This window comes from Melospiza georgiana, chromosome 11 (assembly GCF_028018845.1).
Source record: "Melospiza georgiana isolate bMelGeo1 chromosome 11, bMelGeo1.pri, whole genome shotgun sequence".
NCBI classification, from domain to species: domain Eukaryota; kingdom Metazoa; phylum Chordata; class Aves; order Passeriformes; family Passerellidae; genus Melospiza; species Melospiza georgiana.
This window is the reverse complement of record NC_080440.1, coordinates 17,305,016-17,329,136: the sequence shown is the minus strand read 5'-3', so window position 1 is coordinate 17,329,136 and position 24,121 is coordinate 17,305,016. Positions and strand designations below refer to the sequence as shown.

Genomic DNA, 24,121 nt, shown 5'->3' with positions numbered 1-24,121 from the left:
GGCTTCAGTCTCCACCACCAAAAGTGGTATTCATGATACAAGGTGACCTGAAGGACACTCAGTAACACCAGCTGTCAAACACATGAAGGAAAATGTAGCTTTGCAGACACACCCCTAAATAATACTCAAAATAAGGCTAAGAAAACCAAGTTGACAGAATGTACTTCAAACACTGAATTTATTACAAAGGTGCATAGAGTTTATGCCATTTGGTTTGAATACTTATGTTTAACCTACAAACAACATACAAAGCAAGGTTACAGTATGTAACAAAAGCAACAATGATTATCTAGTAAATTCAATATTCTACTGTCTTTAATTTCACATAACATTTCTGAAACAAAGGCACTTACAGAATTAAAAAAAAAAAAAGATATATCAACATTTAAAGTCTTAGCTCCCTCCCCCCTCCCTAGAGCATTGTGGAGAACAAGTGTGATGTGAAGGCAGCAGCTACTGGGACTGACACATCAGCAGTGCTTAAACTGAAAACTTCTGGATCATCTCCACCTTTTCTGTAACCATCCCATTCTTGTCAGTATCTGAAAACAAGCTTCAACCAGTATGCAAGGCAAGAACCAAATAAAATTTGGTCCTACACCTCATTGTTAATGATGATTAATGCACTAACAATAAGAAATTAATCACAATCTGATTAATTTTGAACTGGACTATTTTCTCTTCTTTCAGTAAGTTTTGTAAGTGAATTAGTAATAGTACTGCTAAGGCAGCTCCTTGTACATTAATGACTGATCTCTTCCCTTGTACACAGCCATCATTTGCACATGTCCACTGATGGAAAGGTGTCCATTTTCAGGCTCCTTAACCCTCATCTCCCACAGAGAGCAGTGGCAATTCAGGACCATCTGTTTGGTCTGTACAACCTCCACCCCAAAGCCTCCTATTTGGGAATGTCCCTTACTGCTGCCTCCTTCCTTTGCTCCCATCTCCTCAGGGAAGAGGACTGAGCCATCCTGCCATGAAACTGCAGACTTCCCTCTCCCAACCCAAACAGGACACTGTGATGCTCCCTTTGTCACACCAGGTGGGGGACAGGAAGAGCAGGGCACAGTGACAACCTCAGGAACCCCACACTGGGTGCTGTACCTGCTCTCCCTGGCTCCACACAGGCTAACAAAGGTGCTGCAACAATCTCTGCCCTCCTTCTCCATGAATAAGCACCAGGGGTAGGATCTGCAGCATGGGATTTATTTCTGCAGTTCCTCAGTGATCTCCCACAGAAACATTCCAGATTTCTAAGGCAATACTTCCTCCTCCATACAGAAGACACCATCCTTTTTTGGTTGGTCCCATGTAACATCTGACAGTGTCAGGAAGTTTTGCCCAATTTCTCAGCTGACATGGCAGGAAAGAGGAGGAACACAGACACAGGATACACAGATAAATGTTCTGTAAGTGCCTCTTGGCACCATTTAATGCTATTAACTTCAACACTCAGAGAGGTGTAACAGAGGGGCACAGGTTGTCATGAACCCCAGTGTAAAAACTTTCAACAAGTTTCTTCTGAAATGCCCTGAAAACTTTCTTAAAAAAAGAATTGTAATAATCCAGAAATAGACTCAAAAAATCAGGAAGGGGAACAAGGCTGCCTTTGACAACAGCAACTTCCACCCACTCTGTGAGGTAAAACAATGCCACCAAACAATAATATACCCCAAATGTAGAATGATAGGGCAAATGGCTCAATGGCCTCTCTAAAAAAGTAAAATCAGTGTAAAAAATATGTTAAAATTATTTCAGTGATTATGTCACAGTGATACATGCAAATAACTACATAGTTCTATGAGGTTTAACAACAAATTGCATTTCAATGTTGGAAAAGACAGAATTGTTGAGGACAGTGAAAAAACCCCCCACCTTATTTGTCTGAGCAATGAAAGATTCATAAGCCTAAAGCCCCAGCAGTGTCACCAGCCATGAGATGTCTCAAGATGTTTCATGACTGAAGGCATTACCTTCTCAAATAAAAATACATTACCTGCCTGTGACAAATCCTTCCTTTCCCTGACTTCTCATTCTGCTCAGCTTTCTGGGAATGCTAAAGACAAAGGGGAGGTGTAATGCTCACTGTGGCCCCTCACCCAGCACACTGTTACTCCACTGCAGACTGGATTTATAAAGCTCTGCAATTCTTAGGTTCCTGCCACCTACAGTTCCCACTAGAGACAGTGGAAAACCCCCTGAGCATTTGAAAACCCCAATCTTCTGCTGATATCCCATCCCTCCTGTACATGAATTCCTTCTCTGTGATGAGGCTGCCAAGGTACCTCTGTTAATGTGTCACTAAGAGGCTGATTGTAATTCCAAACTCATCAACAAGCTCAATTAAGTTTGTCCAATACTAGCTGAACAAAAAATACTCATCCAATAATTTTTATGGAGAATTTTCAGGGTTTCAGCTTTTGATCTATTTGGTCCTTTAAGTGGCAGAGCGTCTGTTGATTTCTAGCTATAAGATCCAGTGGAGGCACAGTTTATAAACCTTAAAATTGGGACAGAAAACAAGGAAACAACCAACTCATGCTATTTAGAACTAGCTCAAAGGCAATTAAACATGGTGCACTACCCCTTACCAAAGGCAAATGTGATGCAAAAAAGGAAAATTCCCTTTTGAATGACAAATGAAATGTATTAAATTGTAGCTAACCTAACAATAGTAGCTTCAAAACAGGCAGAACTTACATAACATGTATCAGGTAGTTTCTTAGAGGTTAAGATTTTACATTTTAATACTGTGCAAAAGATTGCTACAGCTTTGGGTATTTGACAATGCTCATATTAGACCATTCCTCTCAAAATTATTGCACAGCAAATGGTATTGTGGTTGTGTACTTATGAAATACTCTTTCTTCTTGCTTCTCTCATTGGATCTAGAGCAAAATCTCTTTTTGTATTTGCTTGAGGTATAAATCAACTTCTGCAAGAAAAATACTCCTTCCTTGGAGCATTAAAAAAAAAAGAAGATACTGAATTGATTTTCACTCTAGTTTAACAAAAAATTGTTGTCTTCCAGAAAAATATAGTACATGAGCATGGTGTAAACAGAACAAATGATATTTTGAAAAGTTTTGTATGCAGAAGCACAGCAGAAGCTTTTCAATAGGTGGGCTTCTGAGGATCCATGTAAGCAGGGTTGTAAGGGGGCTGGGTGGGGTAAGGAGCTCCAGCACCAGCTGCAAAAGCAAAACACAAGAAAAAAAAACAGATTTGTAAAAGGTACATTCTGAACTCTACATATAAAATGGCAATTTCTGCTTTGAGTGCACAGTTCAGAGGTTCAACCTAGCCAGCATCTTAATTGGAGACTTGAAAACAGCTTGTCACAAAACATCTGCATTTCAGAAGTAAGGGCACAAAAACTTTTGTTCTTGTTGGCTTTGGGGCTTTTTTAATGCTGAGTGTACATGAGCAGCCTTTAGGGGAGAACCTAGCCTAAAAAAAGGAACAGATCTGGCTCAAAAAAGAGCCAGTGGAAGTAAGGAGTGCACATACAAGAGGATATACCTGACAGTGTGCTGAGGAAAAAAAAAAAACACTGGTAAAAGGACTAGAGAAATCATATTAGGATTCCTGCAAGGAAAATGCTTTCCTGCTAAGTGTCAAAAAATTAATAAAGGAAGTAACATAAACGGGAAAAAATATCCCACCACTACTGAGCACATGAAAGAGTTTGACTTATATACCAGATGTGCATCCCTTGGAAGAGATTCTTATTTCCTACTGTTCTGAGAACAGCTGCTCTCAAGTGGCATCTCCATTTTCAGCTCTGTCAAACAGCACAAGCTTGTTCAAGCAGCACCTGACCAGATCCCTGGAAAGTGCAAGTGTGGTTATCTTGTGCTGATCTGTGAAGTGAGTGGGCTTGGCTCCTGTGTGGCAGAGCAGGTATTCTCCCCTGGCACATGACACAATTAACAGCCTGCCCTTGGTTAACAGGCAGGAGAAATGAAGGGAACAACTCTCACTGTGAGGCATTTTCAGCTGCCAACATTGAAGGTGTCTTGGTGTGTTCCCAGAAAGAAAAAAATCCAAAAAAACCCAAAACAAAACAACTGTTTTAAAACTAAAAACCAGCAACAGCCTGAGAAACCAGAGAGCAGGAGAAGTGAAATGACTAATTTATTGGCTCTCTCATATGAAAAAGATGAAGTCAAAGCACTCTGGCATAATCCTGTAAAAGCCACAGCTTCTTTGGCATTTATAACAGAAAAACAGAGTCAACAGTCCTGCCAAGTCAGTGTTTTCACATGTGGGGCTGGTTTGCACATTATTAATATACAATTTCTAACTGTTTGCAAATCTTTCACACCATTAAAAGCCATTTTATATCCAAGCTGTCCTGGAAGTTACTTCCTAAGGGCATTATCTACTAGTCAGGACTATACTTTGTTATGTAAAAGGATGACCAGTGAGGTTTGTAAGAGAACTTGAATATCTGCAGGTAAAAGCCCAGTTTTGGCCTCTCTGAGCAATCTGGAGCCAATTGCTCAGAGAACAGCTATTACCAGCAGAAGTGGGAATTAGTCATTGCAACAATAAGGCTGCATGAAAACAATGCTGTGAAAGAAGGAAAGCTGAAGAAAAAAGATTCTGATAATTTTAACTGCAAGTTGTCTACAGACTTCTCCTTTCAATCCCTTTGTCATGGGCAGGGTCACCTACCATGAGACCAGGCTGTTCAGGATTCCATCCAAACTGGTCTTGGACACTTCTGATGTGTCCATAGCTTCTCTGGCCAACTTGTGCCAGGGCCTCACAAACCTCACAGTAAACCATTTTTTCCTAGTAAGTAATAACTAGTTACATATATATATATATATATATATAAAATAATCTAAATGTGCTGTCCTTTAGTTTGCATCCATTCCCCTTGTCCTGTCACTACATGCTCTTATAGAATAGAGCTCACAGATACTAAATTAGAAAGGGAATGTGGAAACATCCAACTCATGTATATATGTATGTATGTATGTTAATTGACTTTGATTTTAATATTAAATGTCAGCTGAATTAGTAAAATGTTCTACTGGATCTGCTGACAGTCCCACACACTGCCAAACTTTGCCATACAGCTCCAGCTCACACCTCCTCTGGCAATGCTTAACACAGGAACAGTGAGAGGGAAATTTCCACCAGGGTGAGTAACATCATCCACCACAACCTGAGCTTTACAAAATTTGTTTACATTTGTATTAACACAGCCATAGACAATAATAAATGTAAATAACCTAAGATTTGCTCCAGAGCAGCTCTCTCTGAGCTGTTCAGGGGATGAGAAGCACTTGGTGCTGCCTTACCTGCCACAGTTTCATGGTAAGCTGGGGGTCCTGCAGGCTGGGTGGGGTAAGGGGGAGGGTACTGGGCAGGGTAGGGAGCCACGGGCATGCCTGGCTGGGGCTGCACAGGCATGGGCTGGTAGCCTTGGTACGGAGCTGCTGCGTAGCTGGGTGGCACTGCTGGCTGCTGGGGATAGGCAGAGTGAACCACGGTCGTGGTGGTGGCAGTGGTCACCACAGCTACAGCAAGGAAAAGGAACATGGTTAGTGCTGGTGGTCCCTAAAGAAAAGCCCCCAACAACTCCCAGACCCCCCACATGGTGGGGTGGAAGAGAACTTCTAAATGCTCAGGAAATATTCCAAAACATCCCTCCACAACCTCACATTCTGAAGCTGCTTAAATGCTGATTTTTAATATTTAGGTATTGCAACTTCTGAGCAGAGTATTTTCACCTCTTATAGGAACACAATTTTCCAGGAGGGATAAAAAAAAATCATTTTCAAAGATGTGAAGAAGAAAATAAATCCAGAGCTACTCACGGCGTGGTCGTCGACATGCTTTGTACAGACAGCAACAGGAGCAGGTGAGGCACAGAATAATAGTGACAACAATCACTGCAAAAACAGTAACTCCAATGCCAATGAGGGCTCCAAAACTGCAAGACAGAGACCACAGAACTGGTAAGTGTCACTCCTTCACCAAACCTGCAGCAAACACATTGCTCCACCTCCAATCTCTCAGTCCTTATTGGACTAAGAAACAACTGTGCAAGGCAGTGCTGCAGGAGGTCAGGTCTGCTGAGGCAGAGAAGCTGAACCACCCCTGACAAGGGGTCTTTGGTCCCTCTCATTTTAGTCTGACTGTGACTGTTGTTGTTTTAGTGTGAACACACAGGCTCAGAGCAAGCCCACAAGTTCTTCCCACATTCCCTAAGACCTCCCAGTCCCAAACTGACAGCTGAAGACAATCTCAGCCCTGAAGAGATTCCTAGCAGGTTCCTTGGCCTCTGTACACAGTTATTTTAGAATCCATGTTTCATACAGTTAGAAAGAACTGAAATCCTGACTTTAGTGCAATAGCAAGTATGCCAGGTTACCTTATAGGATACAGAAACACTGCCTAAAACTCCCACATTTATTATGGGAAGACCAGAGATTACAACAGCTTTGACTCCTGTGATGAGCACGAAATGATGGGGGCAGACAAAACCAGTCACCTCTCAAAGCTTTACAAGTTCTAATTACCACACAGGGGAGAAAAGATATCACAGCAAAGCCAGTGCCAATCCCCTTAAAGTGCTAAATGAAATGATCTGTTTCCTACTGTCTGCAATCAATAAAGCCCATCTTCCATGGAAGCCAAAATCTCCAGCACCCTTATTTCTTAGAAAACACACGATGCATTGGTTTTGGGACAATTGCAGGAAGTCAGTTTTAAAGAACAATCAGCTATAAAGTAAAGACTAGAGAGCCATTTTCACATCCATCCTGTTTTTGTTTGTTGGTAGAGATTTTGGCTAAAGAGTTCTCTTTGGTTTTTTTTCCCCAGCTCAGTTTCCTGTTAACAGCTTTAAAGAAAAAAACATCTCCACTGCATCCAGCAATTTTCACTTGGCTACCAAACACCCGCCAAATGTGAAAATTGCATTTGAGTATCAGTGACACTGGAAGGTTAAAAAACTGACAAAAAGAATTGCAAAATGCTTTGCCCTAGCCCAAATTTAAAAGATCTCACCTCAGTGTCTTCTAGAGCAACTTAACCCTTAGTAAGCTGAGCACTGACAAATAGAAAGGCTCACTTTAAAATGCATTCTTTCACCTTAAGAGAGGGTGCATCAATTTTATTCTGTTTCTGCAAAAGCTAGAAGAATAAGCTTGAGTCAAATCTCTTCCAAAACACTGACTTTATGAAACTGTAACTGTATCTGGCTGAGCACTGATTCTGTGAAGCACTAAATGCAGCACTATGGATACAACCATGGAGTACTGAATGGGATACAGGAAGCAGGAACTGCTGCAGCCTCCTGAAGTAACAGAGTCAGAGACACTGCCAGGAAAATAAATGGATTACTGCAACACGACCACAGGATGTAAAGGTGAAAATAATGTGTTGAGGAAAACATGTGTGTTTTGCCCCATTTATTTGCACAGAACATTTTTGAGATGCTGACCCAAACACACACTCCTGAACACTCAGTTTTAAGTGGCCTCTCATCCTCATGAGCATTATCTTCACTTCAGCACAGTAAGCTCACAGCCAGCTCATCACCATCCAAAAAATCCCATTTCTTTCCAGCCTGGTCTAAAAAGCAAAATACAAATGTGATTTCAAGAGAAGAGAGAGAGAACTGCTCTCAATGGATTTGTACACTGAATCACAATCCTGATTCCAATGTTCTCAGGAAACAGCAAGAACACCTGTGACAAACTACTGACACCTTCAGAAACTGCAGGACAAGAAATGTCAACTGCAATTTCTGATACTTGTGCAGCAGCCAAGAACTTTTTCTTTTCTGTTGTTTCCACTTTGGACCAGCCCTGAAAGAGCTCTCTCACTAGGGAGGCTGACATTGCTTCCTTTATACACAGCTATTCTCCAGCAACAGCAGCACAGACAAAGCAAAGAAGTTTTCCAGATTCTTCCTTGGGTTTTTTCCCCAGAAAAGGAAAAACACCTTCTTTGTAGTGAACTATGCTAAGGAAAGAAATTCTTGTGTCAAGGAGAGAGATTAGGGCTAACAAAGACAACTAAAATTCTTCACTTGTACAGACAATGAACTTCTTAGAACTTCAGCAAAGGCTGGGGAGAATCAAAGATATCAGAAAAATTGAGAAAGTGGAGAAATATTTACAGTGGAGAAATATTTACTCATCATAAATTACCAAGAACAGCAGGAAGCTGGAATTGCCCCATCATCTTTCACAACCAAATCAATTTCTGATACAAGGAGAGAAAACAGCACAAGCCCATCTGCAGCCAAGCTGAGGGCCATCAACAGATAAAAACACTGACCATGGGCTCCATTTGTTAGTTTTTAATAAAGTTTTGTGCTCAATGAAGCAGATATCTCCTATTTGCCACCTCTAATAAGGAACACAACAAAAGCAAAGTTAAAAAACCAACACACCATGCCCTCGCCTTCACCAAGTTGTGAGAGACACCCTGGGCATTTGGATCACTTGTGTCCTTGAAAAAATGACACAGCCAGGACACAAGGACATTCTGCACCCATCTTCAGAAGGGTTAAATGCAGACACATGTTTGAGGTGCAGGTGTGTCAGGTGTACAGGTTGGAGCTCTGTGTTTGTGTGTGCAAACACTGTGATCCACTCCTGCCCACTGAAACACTGCCTGATTGCTGCAGACCAAATTATGAACTTTCAGAGACAGCCCAGCAAGTCAAATAACAGAGAGGAGTTAGCTCTTCTCAGTTCTTTAAGGAGTGCAACAACTGGTTCCTGGCAGGCATTTTTATCATCTACTGCACAGCAGATAATTTTCCTGCCAGTGCCTGGGCTCATGCAGGCTAATGTCTTAGAACAACGTAAAGTAGGGAGATATTTACAGAAAAATCAGTAAGTGCTGTGAACTTGTAATTCATGTCATCAACACTCTCTTTTAACACTGGAGTTCTTCAAAATTTTTTTTTCTAAGTATTTATATTGACAACCAAAACCAGCAATATTCTTTTGGAATTTCTGCATGGCCAGTCACTACTGTAATAATGTCTTTTTTACTGCCCAAGGAGTACTGGTCTCAGCACTTCTTTAGCATTTAAGTGATATCCCACTACTGAAAAAGGTGCAGGAGGGCTGCCACTAACAGATGATGGTCAAGTGAAGTCAGAATGGTGCTCAATATACTCAGTGAACCTTGCAACCTTTAGGAGACAATATATTCCAGGTGCTGTATAAATACTCCCTTGCAGTGTGCTAACTGCCTTCTCAGACAAAAATTGCTTCATTTGATTGCTTTCACCTGATGAATCTGCCTAAAGGAGACTCATCAGGTGCCTAAAGGGCGCTAAAATGTTTGGAATAAACCATATTCACACTAAATGATAATTTAATTACCGTTAGCATTGTACATAAACGAAAAAGAAACGTGAGGGATTGCTGCTTACAGATTCTTCCCCTGAATGGTTAACCATGAGAAAACAAAGGCCAGCGAAACCAAAAGCACACCTGAGCCTGCATTCTGCAAACAAACGTCAGAGTGCAGCAATCAGGGTGGCCACAGCAGCAGCTCAGTGCTCTGCTGGCGTCAGGCACATCCAGCTTTCCAGACTCCCACATTCTATATACCATAGGCTAAATAAAGCACAGTTATAAACAGCTTGAGCTCATTCACTGACATTTCCTGCTTCTTTCTCTTCACAGCAAAGTGAACTTTTGCCAATGATTTCATAAAAAACGAAATCAAACCTAACAGCAGTTTTACTGCAGCAATAACAAACTACAAATTCTCATAAAATGTACAGAAAAGCAAATATGGAGAGATTTATTCTATTTATAAAAATGGAGAGATAACATCCTGCCCTTTCCCATCACCACCTCTCTCCTGCCTTGCCCTACCTCCACTTCTACCCCATCCTCTCACCACTGAAGTGTATCTGTAATGAGAATATCTCTCAGACTCACTTTAAAACTGTCTAATTATTCAATATATCTATCAGCTCACATCAAGGGAGTTACTTGCCTATTTTACCCCTTTCAGAACTGAATGAAATGCAACAGACATATTAAAATGTGAGAACCAAGACCAGGATCTAAATAATACTATTTGTAGAAGTTAATTCTCAAGGCAGTTGCTCATGTTGGAGATCTTGAACAGTCAAATGGAAAAAAAAATGTAGAGTTTATTTAAAGCATTTTCAAATATCAAAGTTTTGATTCCAGCAATGTATTTTTAACTCTTCTTAATAGTTTGAATCACTTAAGTCAGTGACATTTTGTAAGCTGATACAAAGGAAGTTTTCACATATCTATGCCTTCATGTGAGTAGGACACACCAAAAATTTTGTCTTAAAACAGAAAAAAAATATCCAAATTAACAATCAGACCACCTAGTAATGAAAAATTAGCTTAAGCAGCCTTTTTATTGTGCAAGTTTTAATCTATTCCAAGATTTGTTCCATGCTTCGAGAAACACATTGGCAAAGCTCTTTTCAAAAGCACTGCTGCTTTTCAAAACAAACATTTACAAATAGTGAGTTACGGCTGTAACACGGGGTGGTCTGGAAAAACTTCAAAAGATAATTTAGGCCATTCCTAAAAGTAAAATAAAAAATTGAGTAGATGCATGTCATTCCTTAGTGCTCCAGAAAAGGATCCAGTTCCCAGAAATGGAAAATATCCACATGAATACCCTGACTCAGGTGTACAAGTCCCCAGACAGAGATGCCTAACTCACATTTCAGTCACTGCCATACAGTGCCACATCCTGCCTGTGAAGTTCAGCAGGAAAATAAGACTTTTTTTTTTGAGCCTTTCAGAGGGATTAGTTCTTAAAATTTTACTAGCAACACACTTGCTCAGTTTAACGTTTTAGCATAAAAATTCAAAACATAAGAACCACTTTCCTAAAGATTAAACGAAAATAATTTACTATTACTCAGAAAGCAAACTTACAGGGAAACATTAGCTTGATTTTAACACTTGCAAGAGGGAGCAGCCTAATTCAGCAGAGCCAGGAGCTTCAGCACAAGCAGACAATCAGAACCCACAGCAGAGTGAAGCCTCCTGGTGCAGGAGCAATCACAGTAATTGCTGGTGCAGCCTTGGCCATCTCCCCAGAACAGGATCTCCACACCATCAGGAAGTTTCCAAGTGATTCTTGTGGCAGGCAACAGGCAGCCAAAGACTCAGCCTGGGCAGCATGGTTTCAATTCTGCAAAATCTTGGTTGTTTCATCAGACCGGCAGCTTTGAGAAACTGCACAGTCATTTTAGGAGCCCTGCAATGCAGTGAAGTGAGGATTGGAATTGTGATGTCTGGTGTTTCAGACAAATGTTAACTCAATTAGCACTTGAGAGTGTCTCTCCTGGGGTTCAGTCCCTTAATGTTGTGAAAAGGGTTTTTGCACTTTATTTTGACTAACCCCTCAGAGCAGCACCAGCTCAAGCCATCACGGACTGCAAACTGCTCTAGCAGGGACACAGAATAAATGAAAACCCCTAAAACTCAGCACTACCTTCCATAATTCTTTCTGGGTAGTCCCAAAAGGAGTTTGCAAGGGGAGCTCCAGCAAAACAACCCCTTTGTTTACCTGCAGTATAAACAGCCCTGAGCTGCATCCCCGGAGCCCAAACTGAGCACAGCCAGGGACCCAGCTCTGCCCTGAGAAACGAGCTACAACAACAATAATGCCATGGGAAGCAAGAAACTCTAAAACTGCCAGAGTGCCACAGAAAAGAGAAGGCAAGAACCTGACAGGAAGAAGTTTGCTAAATATGTGCTGAATGGAGCCTTTAGCTGTTTGTGCAAATAAGAGTCTGATGTGGATTACCTTGAGCCCAAAATAATAAACTTCAATTTTATACACAACGACCTACTGGAATTAAGCTAACTACTATTTTTTAAATATTATATTTACATTATTTTTTTAATTCTCCATTTTTTAAAAATATCATGCTTAGCACAACACGTTCTTAAGCAGCCTTTATGAGAAAGTGGCATGAAGGGAACTTCCTGCAGTTTGTGGTCTTACTCAGACATCTGACACCCTGATCCAACAGGTTATTATGGAATATGTACACAAGCATCTTTTCTTGGTCCTTAAAGAGTGCACTTGTACTAAATATGTCTATGTATATAAATCCCTTTGTAATACATCCTAAAAATAAGATTTTCTGGTGAAGTTTGCCAGGAAATCTATTATTGTACACTTTGTAGAAAACAGAGTAATTTCTGTAAGTAACTGATGCATTAAAATATGCACATAACAAGGGGAAAAGTCAAGGCTGCATTCAGAGGGACTGAAGTTTTTCATCAGCAGTGCAAGGACTAACAATGCAGCTTCAGGCAGGCCCCAAGATAATTTTCACTCCACTGTACTCAGCATAACAAACTGCCCTTAAACAGAATTAAAGGCATTTGCTTCTGCAGGTGGGAAATAAATTTCAAATGTTCCCTTAGTGGCAAAAAGAGAATGTAGCATGATTACAGATATTTAAGGCAAACAACATGAGTCAGTTCCCTTCCTACCACCCACTTCAAGGACACAGGATGTTACCCCCACACCCAAATTCAAATCTGGCAATGGGAAGGATTTTTCTTAGATGGTTAACTGAATTAGTAGAACAAGTTTAACTGGAAAAAAAAAAAAAACTCCAAACCAAATGAAAAAACTATTAAGTGCTACAAAAAAAACTTCCCCACAAAAACTGCAATATTATGAATTTGCTACTGCCAGTATCATACTAATTCTAGCAGCAGATTTAAACAACTAATTAGAAACTAACTTGGCCAAAGAGTTAAAGTTGTTTTTTTTTCCTGGCAAATTGAAGCCTGGTGCATGACTTGCCAAACAGACTGGAACTGCAGTAAAAGGAAGTTTGGACTGGGTTACACCCACCTGCTTTGCCTGCCTCATAACCCAGCTTTTATAGGAAACACACCTTTTTCTTTACCCACATTACTCATGTATCATCACACATATAAAATTTCCAAATACTGTGTTCAGGCAAGAGCAAAGTTTGAATTACATTGAATTAATTATCCTGCACTGCTATGAAGAGACATCCTGCCCCACATTCCCCTTCTCTTCTGGAATATTAGTTAGCACAACAAGGATCATCAAGGAAAATCCAACACTGTACAAACAAGAACAGACCACTGCAGCAGAGGTCACATCTGGCCAACCACTGCTTCTTTTAAATGGCATTGATTATTAATGAGACCTTCACCAAAGAGTCACAAAAGTGACCCTGATGACTAGTGCCTTTCACACCCTAAAAAAAACAAAAGGAGGTTTTTAAATTTACTTCTCAGTGGAATTGAGAGCCAGAGATCATGCTAATAAAAACAGAGGTGTATCACATCAAAAATGAATGGTGTAAAATGTTTTGAATACAAAGCTTCTGTCAAAAGGCCAATTTCTACACAACTGGTAATTTCCTGAAATTAAACCAATTTGTTTATTTCACAGAAGACCCTTCAGCTGCAGTTTTAAAAAGCTGGGCGATTTGAGGGTATTCTCCTCCTCCCATAGTACATCCACAAACACAATCTGTGGCAAATATATCCAGCTACACCTCAGGCCATGGCTTTTTTTATGGCAGTATATGAAAAAGCAGAGTTGGTGCTCAAAATGCTCAAATTTTTACAGATTCTAATAAATAGCCATCATGGTCTTTTAAACATGTTTTTAAAGGATTCTCTGTTTCTTGGGTTATAAGATCCTTCTCTGAGGGCTACCCCACCTGCAACCTCTTCCACAAGCTCTCTCCAGAGCCAGCATGTATGTTAAAAATGTACTGTTTTCAGAGCTACACAGAGGCACAGGAGCACCCACAGGCACAGGGAACACTCCACCCTGCTAGGCAGCTACAGTCAATGAAGCACAAAGCCACAGGAAAATGAACTCCTGCACAGAATCCAAGTGATCAATCTTGCTGTGCCCCTGTGTGCTCAGGCTGTTGCTGTCACCCAGCCCTCTGTGGTTAGCAGGGCACACTAACCCAGCCGTGCCCATCTGCCTCTTGCAGCAGGGCAGCTTTTTTCAACCTCTCCTTCCTGCCTGGCTTCTGAGGAAACAAAACCTGAAGTGCCTACAGCAGCAGAGACCTCAGCTCAGAACCCTCTGCCACCTTCAAGCTGTTTCTTCACCAAGAACACACTGAACACAAAACCAAAGGCAATGCAAGTTCCCACTGCTAATTGTGCAAGCTGATGTTTACTTTTCAGGCCAGTAAAAAGCATGAAACATTTCTTTAAGTAGTTTAAAATCCAAGTCTCAGTTGTTTCCAGGCAAGAAGCTTACATTCCTTGGTGAGATTAGCCTGTGCTTGAACATGAGCCTCACAGAACAGGCTGGATGCAGTTTAACTCATTTAGTACAGAAAATATCAAGGACCAGCCCTGGAAAAGAAATCCTCTGCTCATTAAACAGAGACTGCTTACATTTCTGCAAGCTTTTTCCCAATTTTTATGCAGTCTTCCCTCTGGAAACATTCCACATCCACCTGGACACATCCCTGTGTATCCTGCTCCAGGTGACCCTGCCTTGGAATGGTGATTGGACTAGATGATCTCCAGAGGTTCCTTCCAACCCTAACAATTCTGTGACTCTGTAATTATCTTCATTATTTACTTTCTTACCTATTACAGATCCTGGAGTATCCAAATATACCAGAAAGTTTAAACTGGACTCCCTGATAGTGTGATAGCAGGGGAGAAGAATCAGGGCATAGTTCAATAGCATTTTTGACCTTGTCTGTGGAGAAAATATGGGCTTGAAAATATCTAAACCAGACAAAGAAAACCAGGATAAACACTTTCACTGTTACAAAGATGCTGGTTTTACCATGTTAGCCTGTAGCAGCCTCTTGTAGATGCCACATTGCAACCAGGCATGGATTTTCTCTGTATCACAAAAGGACAAGGAAGCCACAAGACAACATTGCTCAAACCCCAAATGAGCACATCCCCATCCAACAAGGCTGGTCTGCCTCGGCTGGCCAAAGCTTCCCAGGAAAATGGAAATCCTGCCTTCCCCTTCTCATAAGGAGGAACAGCCTTGCCTCAGGCATTACTGTACTTGTTACACAATCTGCTGTAACTTACAGGCAGAAATTCATTCAGAAACAGAGCCAAATTAACTGTGTACACAGACAATGTGAAGTTTTGTTTCCAGTATCAGCTGCCCCAACGACATTATTTTCTTCTGTAACTGATACAGATGTTCTGAACTGCTCCACCTCCTTAAACACTCAAATACTTCACAATTAGCTGAATTGTGGATATGAGTCATCTAATTTCCTTTTCCAGTAAGGGTCACTATTGGAAAATTGGCATACCAAGGCTAAGTAATCACACTACCAATGAAAATAATAACAAGTTCTGACCTGGTGAATCAGTGCTCTGCTTTTTCCAGAGTTTCCCAAAATGAGAATACTCCGTACAGCAGAATGAAAAGGGGAAACCAACTAAATTAACCTTACTACTCACAATCCATCTTTGAAAGCAGAGTAAAGCAGGGGAAAACTCAGTAATCCAATTAAAATGGGGGGGGGGGGGAAATCCTGAAACACCTTCCAGTAAACCTTTGCCACAACACATTCACTAACAGGAGAAATTGGAGAAATCACTTATGGTCAAGGAAAAATGGTGACAAATGTATCAAGTTCAGCACTATGAAACCTATGCCTACACCCTGACCTAAAAGCTCCACATGATCTTTAAGGACTGATCAACAAAATAAAAGGCCTGAATCTGAGTTAATCCTGACTTTTATACTTTTCCTAGAATGCTTACATTTGCTTCCAAATGCAGCATTCTGGGAAGCAAAATGCTTTCAAGTACTTAGAAGTGCATTATTAACACACTCTAATGGAGTGTAATTTACTGTCTTTGAAATGTCCAAAGATTACAGCATATGGACCACTTGCAATGTGAAATGCCCGAAATGCACACCTGCCTCAACAGCACCTGATACTCAATATAAATACTGAAATACATAAATATCAAAGGATGACACTAAAAAGAAACCTATTGAAAGCTGGTGCTTTGCTTGCATTTCTGCAGATCTCAGAATAAACACAGCAAACAAGCAAAAGTACAGACAAACTAGAAATTGCTCAGCCGGGCATGAAACCAAAGAGCAAACAAACATTCCACCAGCAGCCCTTCCCTAACCCTGTCCTTAGAATTAGGGTGTAATTGTGGCAGGATTACCAAGCAGGGAGAAGAAACAACCAGACCACAGAGTCCAGTGGCAAGTCCACAGGTAGTCTGTAACTCACACTCAGAGAGGAGAAGTTCTCTTAACAAGACAGGATTTGTGAGCAGTGTGCCAGGGTGGCAACTCGATCTAGAAATCAGCCTGATGCAAGAATGGGGAACTAAACACTTTCTGACCCAAAGGCCAGGAAATCATCACCTCCTCCTCAAGGGCAGTGTCAAAGGTAGTATTTGTAACTCCTAAGAGAGAACAGGGCACTAAAGGAAGTTGCCCTTTTTGCTTCCTGTCGTGTTACAAACTGTTCAAAGAGAACGCTGGTCTTACTGGAGATACAAAGAAATATTCTGACATCAGCCCTTCTCTCACCACAGCAAAGAATTAAACTAACACAGTCATCAAGAAACAAGGCAAAACCTGCCTTTTAAAAGAAATTGGCACAAAGAGAGAGGGTGGAGAATACCTTGCAGGCAAGGAAGCAGTACAACTCTTCAGAAGGAATTCAGCTTACTACTCGGTTAAAAAAGCACAGAAACCTCAACATACACAACACCAAATCCCAGGCACTGTCTGTAACCAAACAAAAACTACTTGGTGTCCCACTGGCTGCAGTCACAGATGGTGCCTCACTGAAATTCCCAGTACTGAAACACCCTAAATGGGACAGCTCAGTCATAAGTCATTTTGGAAAGTTCTAACATGGTTTTCCTTCAGAGTCATATCCAGATGGCTTTTAAAGGACAGTATTCCTATGAGTAATTACCACCTTTCTAATAAAATTGCCTAACAATAAGTTAAGTTTGATGTCAGGTCTAGGCCTTTGCACCACACTAATTTTTCAAAGCTGCAATGTAATTGAAAAGAGAAGGAAGAAGAAATGTCTCTTCTTAAGCTGAGACATCCACGGTTCTCTTTTAAAACATTCCACTGCTGAAAACAAAGATAATTAAAACAATTTAACTGCTCCTTCCTAAATGCTTTTTTCTGTCATTTACAAAGAGCAAGCCGACTTCAAGATAAGGCTGTACCGGAACCACACATCTGAAGACACAAGATCAGCCTAGCTGAGAAGGGGCATCCCTCCTCCAAAATATTTGTTACATTAAATCCTCCTCCTTATCGCAGAGACCAAGGCTCCAAGGCATTCACAGCCCCATGCCTGTGCCTATCGCCTTTAGCGCGGCTCCTTCTACCCCCGCAGGTGAGGATGTGCCCGGACCAACACAGCGCGGCCCCGCTGGCAGCCGGCACTGAGCCCGCTCTGCCGGAGGTGCCGGGAGGGCCGGGCGGGCTCCCCGTGCAGCTGTCGGTCCCGTCCCGAGCCCCCCGAGCCCCGCCGCTTACCCCATGCTCGCCGCCGCCGCCGCCGGCCCCGCGCCCGCCGCCCGGCCCCGCGCACGTCACGGCGGCCGCGCCGCCCCTTAAAGGGGAGCCCCGGCAGCGCCGCCATCCCCAGCGCACGAAGCTGCGCGGAGACACCCGAGAGCCAGAGCTCCGGCACAGCACGGACAGGGAGTGCTGGAGCGAGTCCGGGAGTGCTGATAAGGATGTGCAGCTGGGGCTGCTCACCCTCGTGTGGACACCTCCCGGCACTTTCTGAAGGAGCTACAGGGAACCGGAGAGGGGCTCTTTGTCAGGAACTGGAGTGACAGCACAGGGAGGAACGGGTACAGACTGAAAGAGGGGAGATTTAGGTTGGCTGTTAGGAAGGAAGTTTTTACTGTCAGGGGGGTGATGCACTAGAACAGGTTGCCAATGGAAGCTGTGGATGCCCCAATCCTGGCAGTGCTCAAGGCCAGGCTGGATGGGCCCTCAGTAAGTGGGACATGTGTCCCTGGCCATGGCAGGGAATAATACATCATCCAAATGTCCGTTCCAACCCTGTAACATTCTGTCTTTAACCCCTGCCCTCTCTTCATCATCTTCTGCACTGTGAAAAACTGACATTTTTCCTGTCATCACCAATATAGGCTTAAAGGAATTTACTTCTTCCCAAGATTGAAAGAGACAGAGAAATATTGATGGAAACTAAAAAAGATGCTAGAACACCAAGGAGATACTTCAAACAAAAGCAGATTTTCTTCCAGAGCCACTATGGATTTTCTAAGAGTACAGAGAAGTAAACTAAAACAGAGGATGTTCCACCTCATTGTGAGGAAGAACTTTTTAATGTTAAGAATGGCAGAGTCCTGGCAGAGGCTGCCCAGGGAGTGAGTGGGGTGTCCCCTCTGGAGACAATCAAGTCACACCTGGACACATTCCTGTGTCACCTGCTCCAGGTGACCCTGCCTCGGCAGGAGGGTTGGATTGGATCTCCAGAGGTCCCTTCCAAGCCCAACTATTCTGTGACTCTGTGCTAATGCTTCAACCTCCTGTTCAGCAGGGAGGATGCAGGTTATTATATACAGAAACTGTTATGGTTTAAATAGCAACATCCAGATTCTTCCTCATGTCTCTCCTTCTTCCAACACCCATACAGATTTTGAGGGCTCCACACATTTAAGACACAAACTAGTATTTCTGTTTTTGTATTCTAGCAGCACAGAAACATGGAATTGTTTAGGCTGGAAGAGATCTTTAAGATCACTGAATCCAACTGTTAACCCAGCACCACCAGGTCCACATGTCCTGATTACACAATGAAGAATCTCTACACAAATCCCATTTTAAAAGCTTGCATGGCTTACCCGGGGCCAAAGTCCAAATCAGGATCCTGAAATATGTCCGAGTCAGAGATCCTGTAACAAGAGAATTCATCTCAAAAAATGGAATTTATTACTTATTAAAGTGACCTAGCCAAGTTTCAAGTGCCTATGAAAGGTAATGTACACTAAAAGGAGAGATTCTTTTTGTTGCCTCTGGTGCTAAAAGTATGGATTTGACAATAGCCTGAGAGCACTGTTCCAAGGCAGTTTTGCAACATCCAAAACCAAATAAACCAGACATAGATTTGCAGCAGCTGTAGATAAATGCATTTACTGCATTAGCCCTAAGTAGCTAAAGTTAGTCAGTGATTAACAACAAAAACCAACAAATACAGCTTTTTACTAAGCTCACCTTCTCCACTAACTAAGCTTAGTTTCACTCAGGTATGCTCTGACAGGCATCCCTGCTCTGGGGAGGAGAGGAGCAAGCACAGCAGTTTGTCCACCAAGTGGGGCCATATGCTCATCCTCTACATGGAGAAAACCAAACACCAATTTTAAGAGGGTTTCTGTTACCTTCAGTCAAACTGAACCAAAGTGTGACATTTCAGTGTCACAGCATCCTCCAGCTGGCTAAAGGATCTCTGACAGTCTTTGCTCCCACACTCCAACTCACATCATCATGGCCTGCAAGGAGCAGCTCTGTACTTTGAACAAGTCCTCTTTGCCTGGGTAAGGGGAGTGATGCTCACCTTCCCTGCAGGGATGTGGCTTCTGTGCTCCAGAGACAACATGGAGCTCAGGCCAGTGTTTCACCCCAAAAACCCTGCAGTGGTTAAGCCCTGCCTGAGCCAGGGGCAAGATAAGCAAGTGGCTCAGCTCAGGTGTGAGCTCAACCAGCCTGGTTCATTCTCCACAGCAAGCCTGGCAATTTCCCACATTACCCACTCTGTGACTACAGTAATAACTCCACAAAAGGGGGTTTTAGAGCGTGTCCTCTCTGCTCCTTGGGATGCCTTTCACTTGGAAACATTCTCCATCTGGAGCAGGTACCAGTGGCACCTTTCTCGTGTCCTTGAGCATCCTAAAGTGGGAAGTTAAGCTTTCAATAACAAGGACTTCCCACATGATATGGTAATACTGACACAACAATCATTTTAACAAGCATCAATGCATGTTGTATCAGGCCTCAAAGCCCTCCCACAAAGGTAAAAACAAAATCATATTAAAGCTTCATCCCAACCAGTTGGTGGATGCAGTTTACCTAATTTTCTCGGCGAGATTCTTTAAAGTTTCCAGAGGGTCTTCTGCATCAGGAGACCTTCAGAAAAATTAAACAAAGTATTTGAAAATTATCAAGAAGACATACATCAGTTTATGCATTAACTTATCCAGCTCATTGTTCCCTTTTTACAGTTAAGTAACAAGCATTAATGTAGATCCCTGATAGAGATCTAGAAGAGAAAGGTCCTTTAGGAAGATTTAACCATTAAACACTATGTTTTTATCATTTGATGACAGAATTGCAATGTGTTGTATACATTCAATTTGCCTCAATAACTTTCATTAAGCTGATTGCACTGGAATTTTTGTTCATCAAATTTTAGGAATACATTAGAGCAGCAGTGTCGATCCAGACAAGATCCACAGCAGAAATCAGGACAGGATTGTGCAAGTTGTACCTCACCAAAATAACCACTATATGCCTGACAATCCTCACCCAGACTGAGAAGAGTTACAAACCAATAGCTAGTAAGTAAAGGAATAATCATACAAAGTCTTTTCCTCATCCCGATCAGATCACCTAAATTAACATTTAAATATGCTGAGAGTACTTGGGTAAGGTCTTACAAACCAAGAATTTCCTTTTGTGTATAGCAGAGGCAAATACTCACTTCAGACACGCAGAGCAGCTCATCTTCATTAAGCACTTCTATCCAAATGTTCACACAGGCATAAGCACTAAACTGCACAAAAATATGAGATGCTGGTGTTACTTTCTTCACTGTATCTGATAGAAGCTACCAAATTATTGTAAAGACTCAAAGAGCAACATGAGTTGCCAAAAATGTTAAAAATACCAAAAGGCCCGAAAATCAGTTAGAATAAAATGTTAAATTTTCCTAGAGATTTGACTTGATGGAAAAGATGCAACATCACTGTGTTCACTGTGGGTTTAGATTTCCCTGTGACTTGGTTGTTTGCACCTGTTGCTTTGTTTACTTTGCAGAAAATCCTAATCCTGATAATCCACTGCAGAAAACAGAGATATCATACAACAGATTCTTAGAACTAAAATCAGTCCAGCAGCATTCCCACTGCAAGCATCACCTGAATACCCAGTGGTAATCAGTGGGGATGTTCATGTACCAGAATGGCTCCCTTAGGGAACATCTCACACTTTTCAGAACTTCATTGGGCTGACACATTCCTTAAGAGACTGGCTGTTTTCTCTGCCCTTGCCCTCCCAAGCCTGAGTAAGTGCACCATAAGAATGGCAAATTAAAAGCTTTTAACTTCCCAAAGTTTAAGCAAAGCCATTTCCCAAGAAAGGTATTACTTCATTTTTCAGTGACAAATTCTGCAGTCAGCTGGTTTCTAGTCATCATTTTCCTTCCTATCAAGACATAGCCTGATATCTTGCTCCTAAACCACACTCCATCCAAAAAACTCAAAAATCCTTCAGGTGTAGTTGTTCAGAAAAAGCAAACAAAAAAAGGCAAAGACAATATGTAAACTGACTTCAACATTTGAAAATTCAGTCTTCACTCTCTGGCATCAAGAAATACCTGAATACCGTTGCCTGGAATAAAACACAAAACTTTTCCAAACAGTGTTAAAATGATAATAAAAATGCAAGTCTTTAATTGACAGCCTTAATGGTGCACAATATGGTGATATGCACACACAGTACACTATTTCTCCAATTTTGCTAAGATTGATTAGTATACCTACAAATACTATCCTGTAAGAAGAGCAGTTGGTTAGGTAATTTCCCCCTGGATTCTGCCCCATTGGAGCCTCCCCCCAATGTTTTTCAGCCCTACACTTTACTGTGCCTACAATACAGGCTGCAAAACAAAGTGTCCTTGCTACACTAAAGTCAAGACTAAACAGAATTTCAAGAATGTATTAATAAGGTATACTATGAAGGAGGACAGGAAAAGTACTACAAGTTAGGACTTTGTATTAACAGCCTACAACGTTACAAATACATGAAAAATATATAAAAGCTAAAAATATTTAGGCATCACAGCCAACGATAAAAAGAAAAACAAAAATCTTCCAAAGGTTTCAATATGCAGGTTCATTAAATAGAAACAAAGAGGAACTTCTGTACCCATAGCACAGTACACTTTACAGCTTTACATATGCTTACACGTGGTCGATCAATTTTTTCTTCTGCAGACACCTAATGCCACCTGACCCCTCCCTCCTTCCTCTGTCCCTAACAAGGAAATGGCAGGTAGCTAAACCAACTCCAAAATACTTTGTGAAATTACACAGCAGGGCAGCCAACAAAATTCCTCCCTGCACCTCACAATTGTACTACTTCAGCACAATAAAGTAGCGAGCAAAACCAAAGGCCGAGGCCAGCTCTCAGGTGGCTGAGCTGAGCCAACCAGGGCCCAGCACACAAAAGAATAATCTGGTGCCTCTGCTTTGTTCCTCTCTTCTTCCATCAGCTGTGGCATCCATGAGACTTCCTCAACTGACTGAATTCTCCAGCTCATCAACTGATGGCACTTCTTCCCCCAGTCGGTCTTGTGATGGTTTGATTATTTGAATCACCTGAGAACGGGTACAGCCCTCATCCAACCCAACACAATCCGGTTACTGAGGGGTTCCCCCTACCCCGCAGGGCATGGCCGTGATGGTTTCATACCATCAGTACCACACAAAACCTTTAAACACTGACCAAGTTCCATCTCAAGAGCAGAGCTGCCAGACTCTTCCCTCCCAGTCCCCAATCACTGCAATAAGCACTAACTTACACCCCTATTTATTCAAGAGCAGCTTGCATACAGTTACAGCTATAGCACCTTGGTGGTGAGTCAGCTTAAAGAATCCTTCTTCTGGTGCTCATACCTTGAAGTACTTACAGATAAAACTCTGACAACGTCAGGCACACTGATTTCAGCTCAGCCCCCGAACAAACTGTGATCCTGGGTTACTCTGACCAAGTCAAATGTCTTCTTGTATATCACAGGCAACTTTTCTGCACAGGTTTGTGCAGAATTTGATCTCTTTGATCAAGTGATACCACTGATATATAAAATATAAAGAGTGCTTCTCCTTCTCCAAGATCTGTGATCACATCCGCTCTTTCTGATGACAAAGTTGGGAAAGACCACACGGCCCCTCCTCTAAGCACAATAACAAATTAGCAACCGATAGGGCTGCTGCAAAAAAACCCGATTATCAATAATAGCATTTGATGTATGAACACAATCATCAAACAAGTTTACATAAGTATGCTTTTAATATGATATCATCACTGAGCACTTCAGTGTTTATACTATGTTCCAGTAAATGGGAAGAATTTACTGTGTCGAGGGTGAAAAGGTGAAGGTTTTTGATTGGATGCTTCAAGAATAACCCGCAGCCACTTCACTACATCACTACCTCACCTTAGTTACCAGCAGCTCGTATCATCAGGCCACTGCTGGCCGACACCACGGCTCAAAACAAACCCACCGAACTCCAGCAGAACTTTTCCCTCAGCAGAACTTTTCCTTCGACGAACCCAAACGCGCGCCAAAACAGCTGAGCGCGTGTGGGCGCCTCCCGCCGCCGGGATCACGTGCCCCCAACACCGCGGCTCCTCAGCCCCCAAAACACGACTCCACGGCCTCCCAAAACACGGTTCCACAGCCCCCAAAACCACGGTTCCTCGGCCCCCAAAACACAGTTCCACAGTTCCCAAAATCACGGTTCCACAGCTCCCAAAACCACGCGTTCCTCAGCCACCAACACCAAGGTTCCTCAGTCCCCGCCCCGGCACGGGCGGCAGAGCTGAGGGGGCCGAGCTCGCAGCCTGGGGCTCCCCACGCCGGGCCTCCCCGGGGGATGTGATCACCGCTTCCGAAAGCGCCGCCGGAGCCCCCAAACCCCCCCTGAACACCGAAGCATCCCCGCTCGCCGCTCCCGCACCTTCCCGCGCTCACCGGCGGCCGGCAACAGCAGGACGAGCAGGAGGAGGAGGCAGAGGCCGAGCACGCCCCGACACCGCGGCGGCCGTGCCCCGGGGGCTGCAGGGAGGGGGCGGCCCGCGGGAA

The 24,121-nt window shown here is 42.5% G+C and overlaps 1 protein-coding gene across 2 annotated transcripts; it reads right to left on the bottom strand.

Annotated features, from left to right (window-relative positions):
• Positions 1-150: 150 nt before the first annotated feature.
• On the bottom strand, positions 151-24,054 carry SHISA5 (shisa family member 5). Of its 2 annotated transcripts, none has more exons than XM_058031876.1 (7): positions 24,011-24,054; positions 20,738-20,809; positions 20,107-20,163; positions 18,885-18,935; positions 5,838-5,953; positions 5,319-5,537; positions 151-3,194 (listed from the first exon to the last, which is right to left on the bottom strand). In XM_058031876.1, the coding sequence occupies exons 2-7, from the start codon at positions 20,764-20,766 to the stop codon at positions 3,118-3,120; spliced, it is 549 nt and encodes a 182-aa protein (XP_057887859.1). In that variant the 5' UTR covers positions 20,767-20,809; positions 24,011-24,054; the 3' UTR covers positions 151-3,117. The 2 variants fall into 2 exon arrangements, with proteins under 2 accessions (XP_057887859.1, XP_057887858.1); XM_058031875.1 differs by having other exon boundaries at positions 23,997-24,029.
• Between the last annotated feature and the right edge of the window lie 67 nt (positions 24,055-24,121).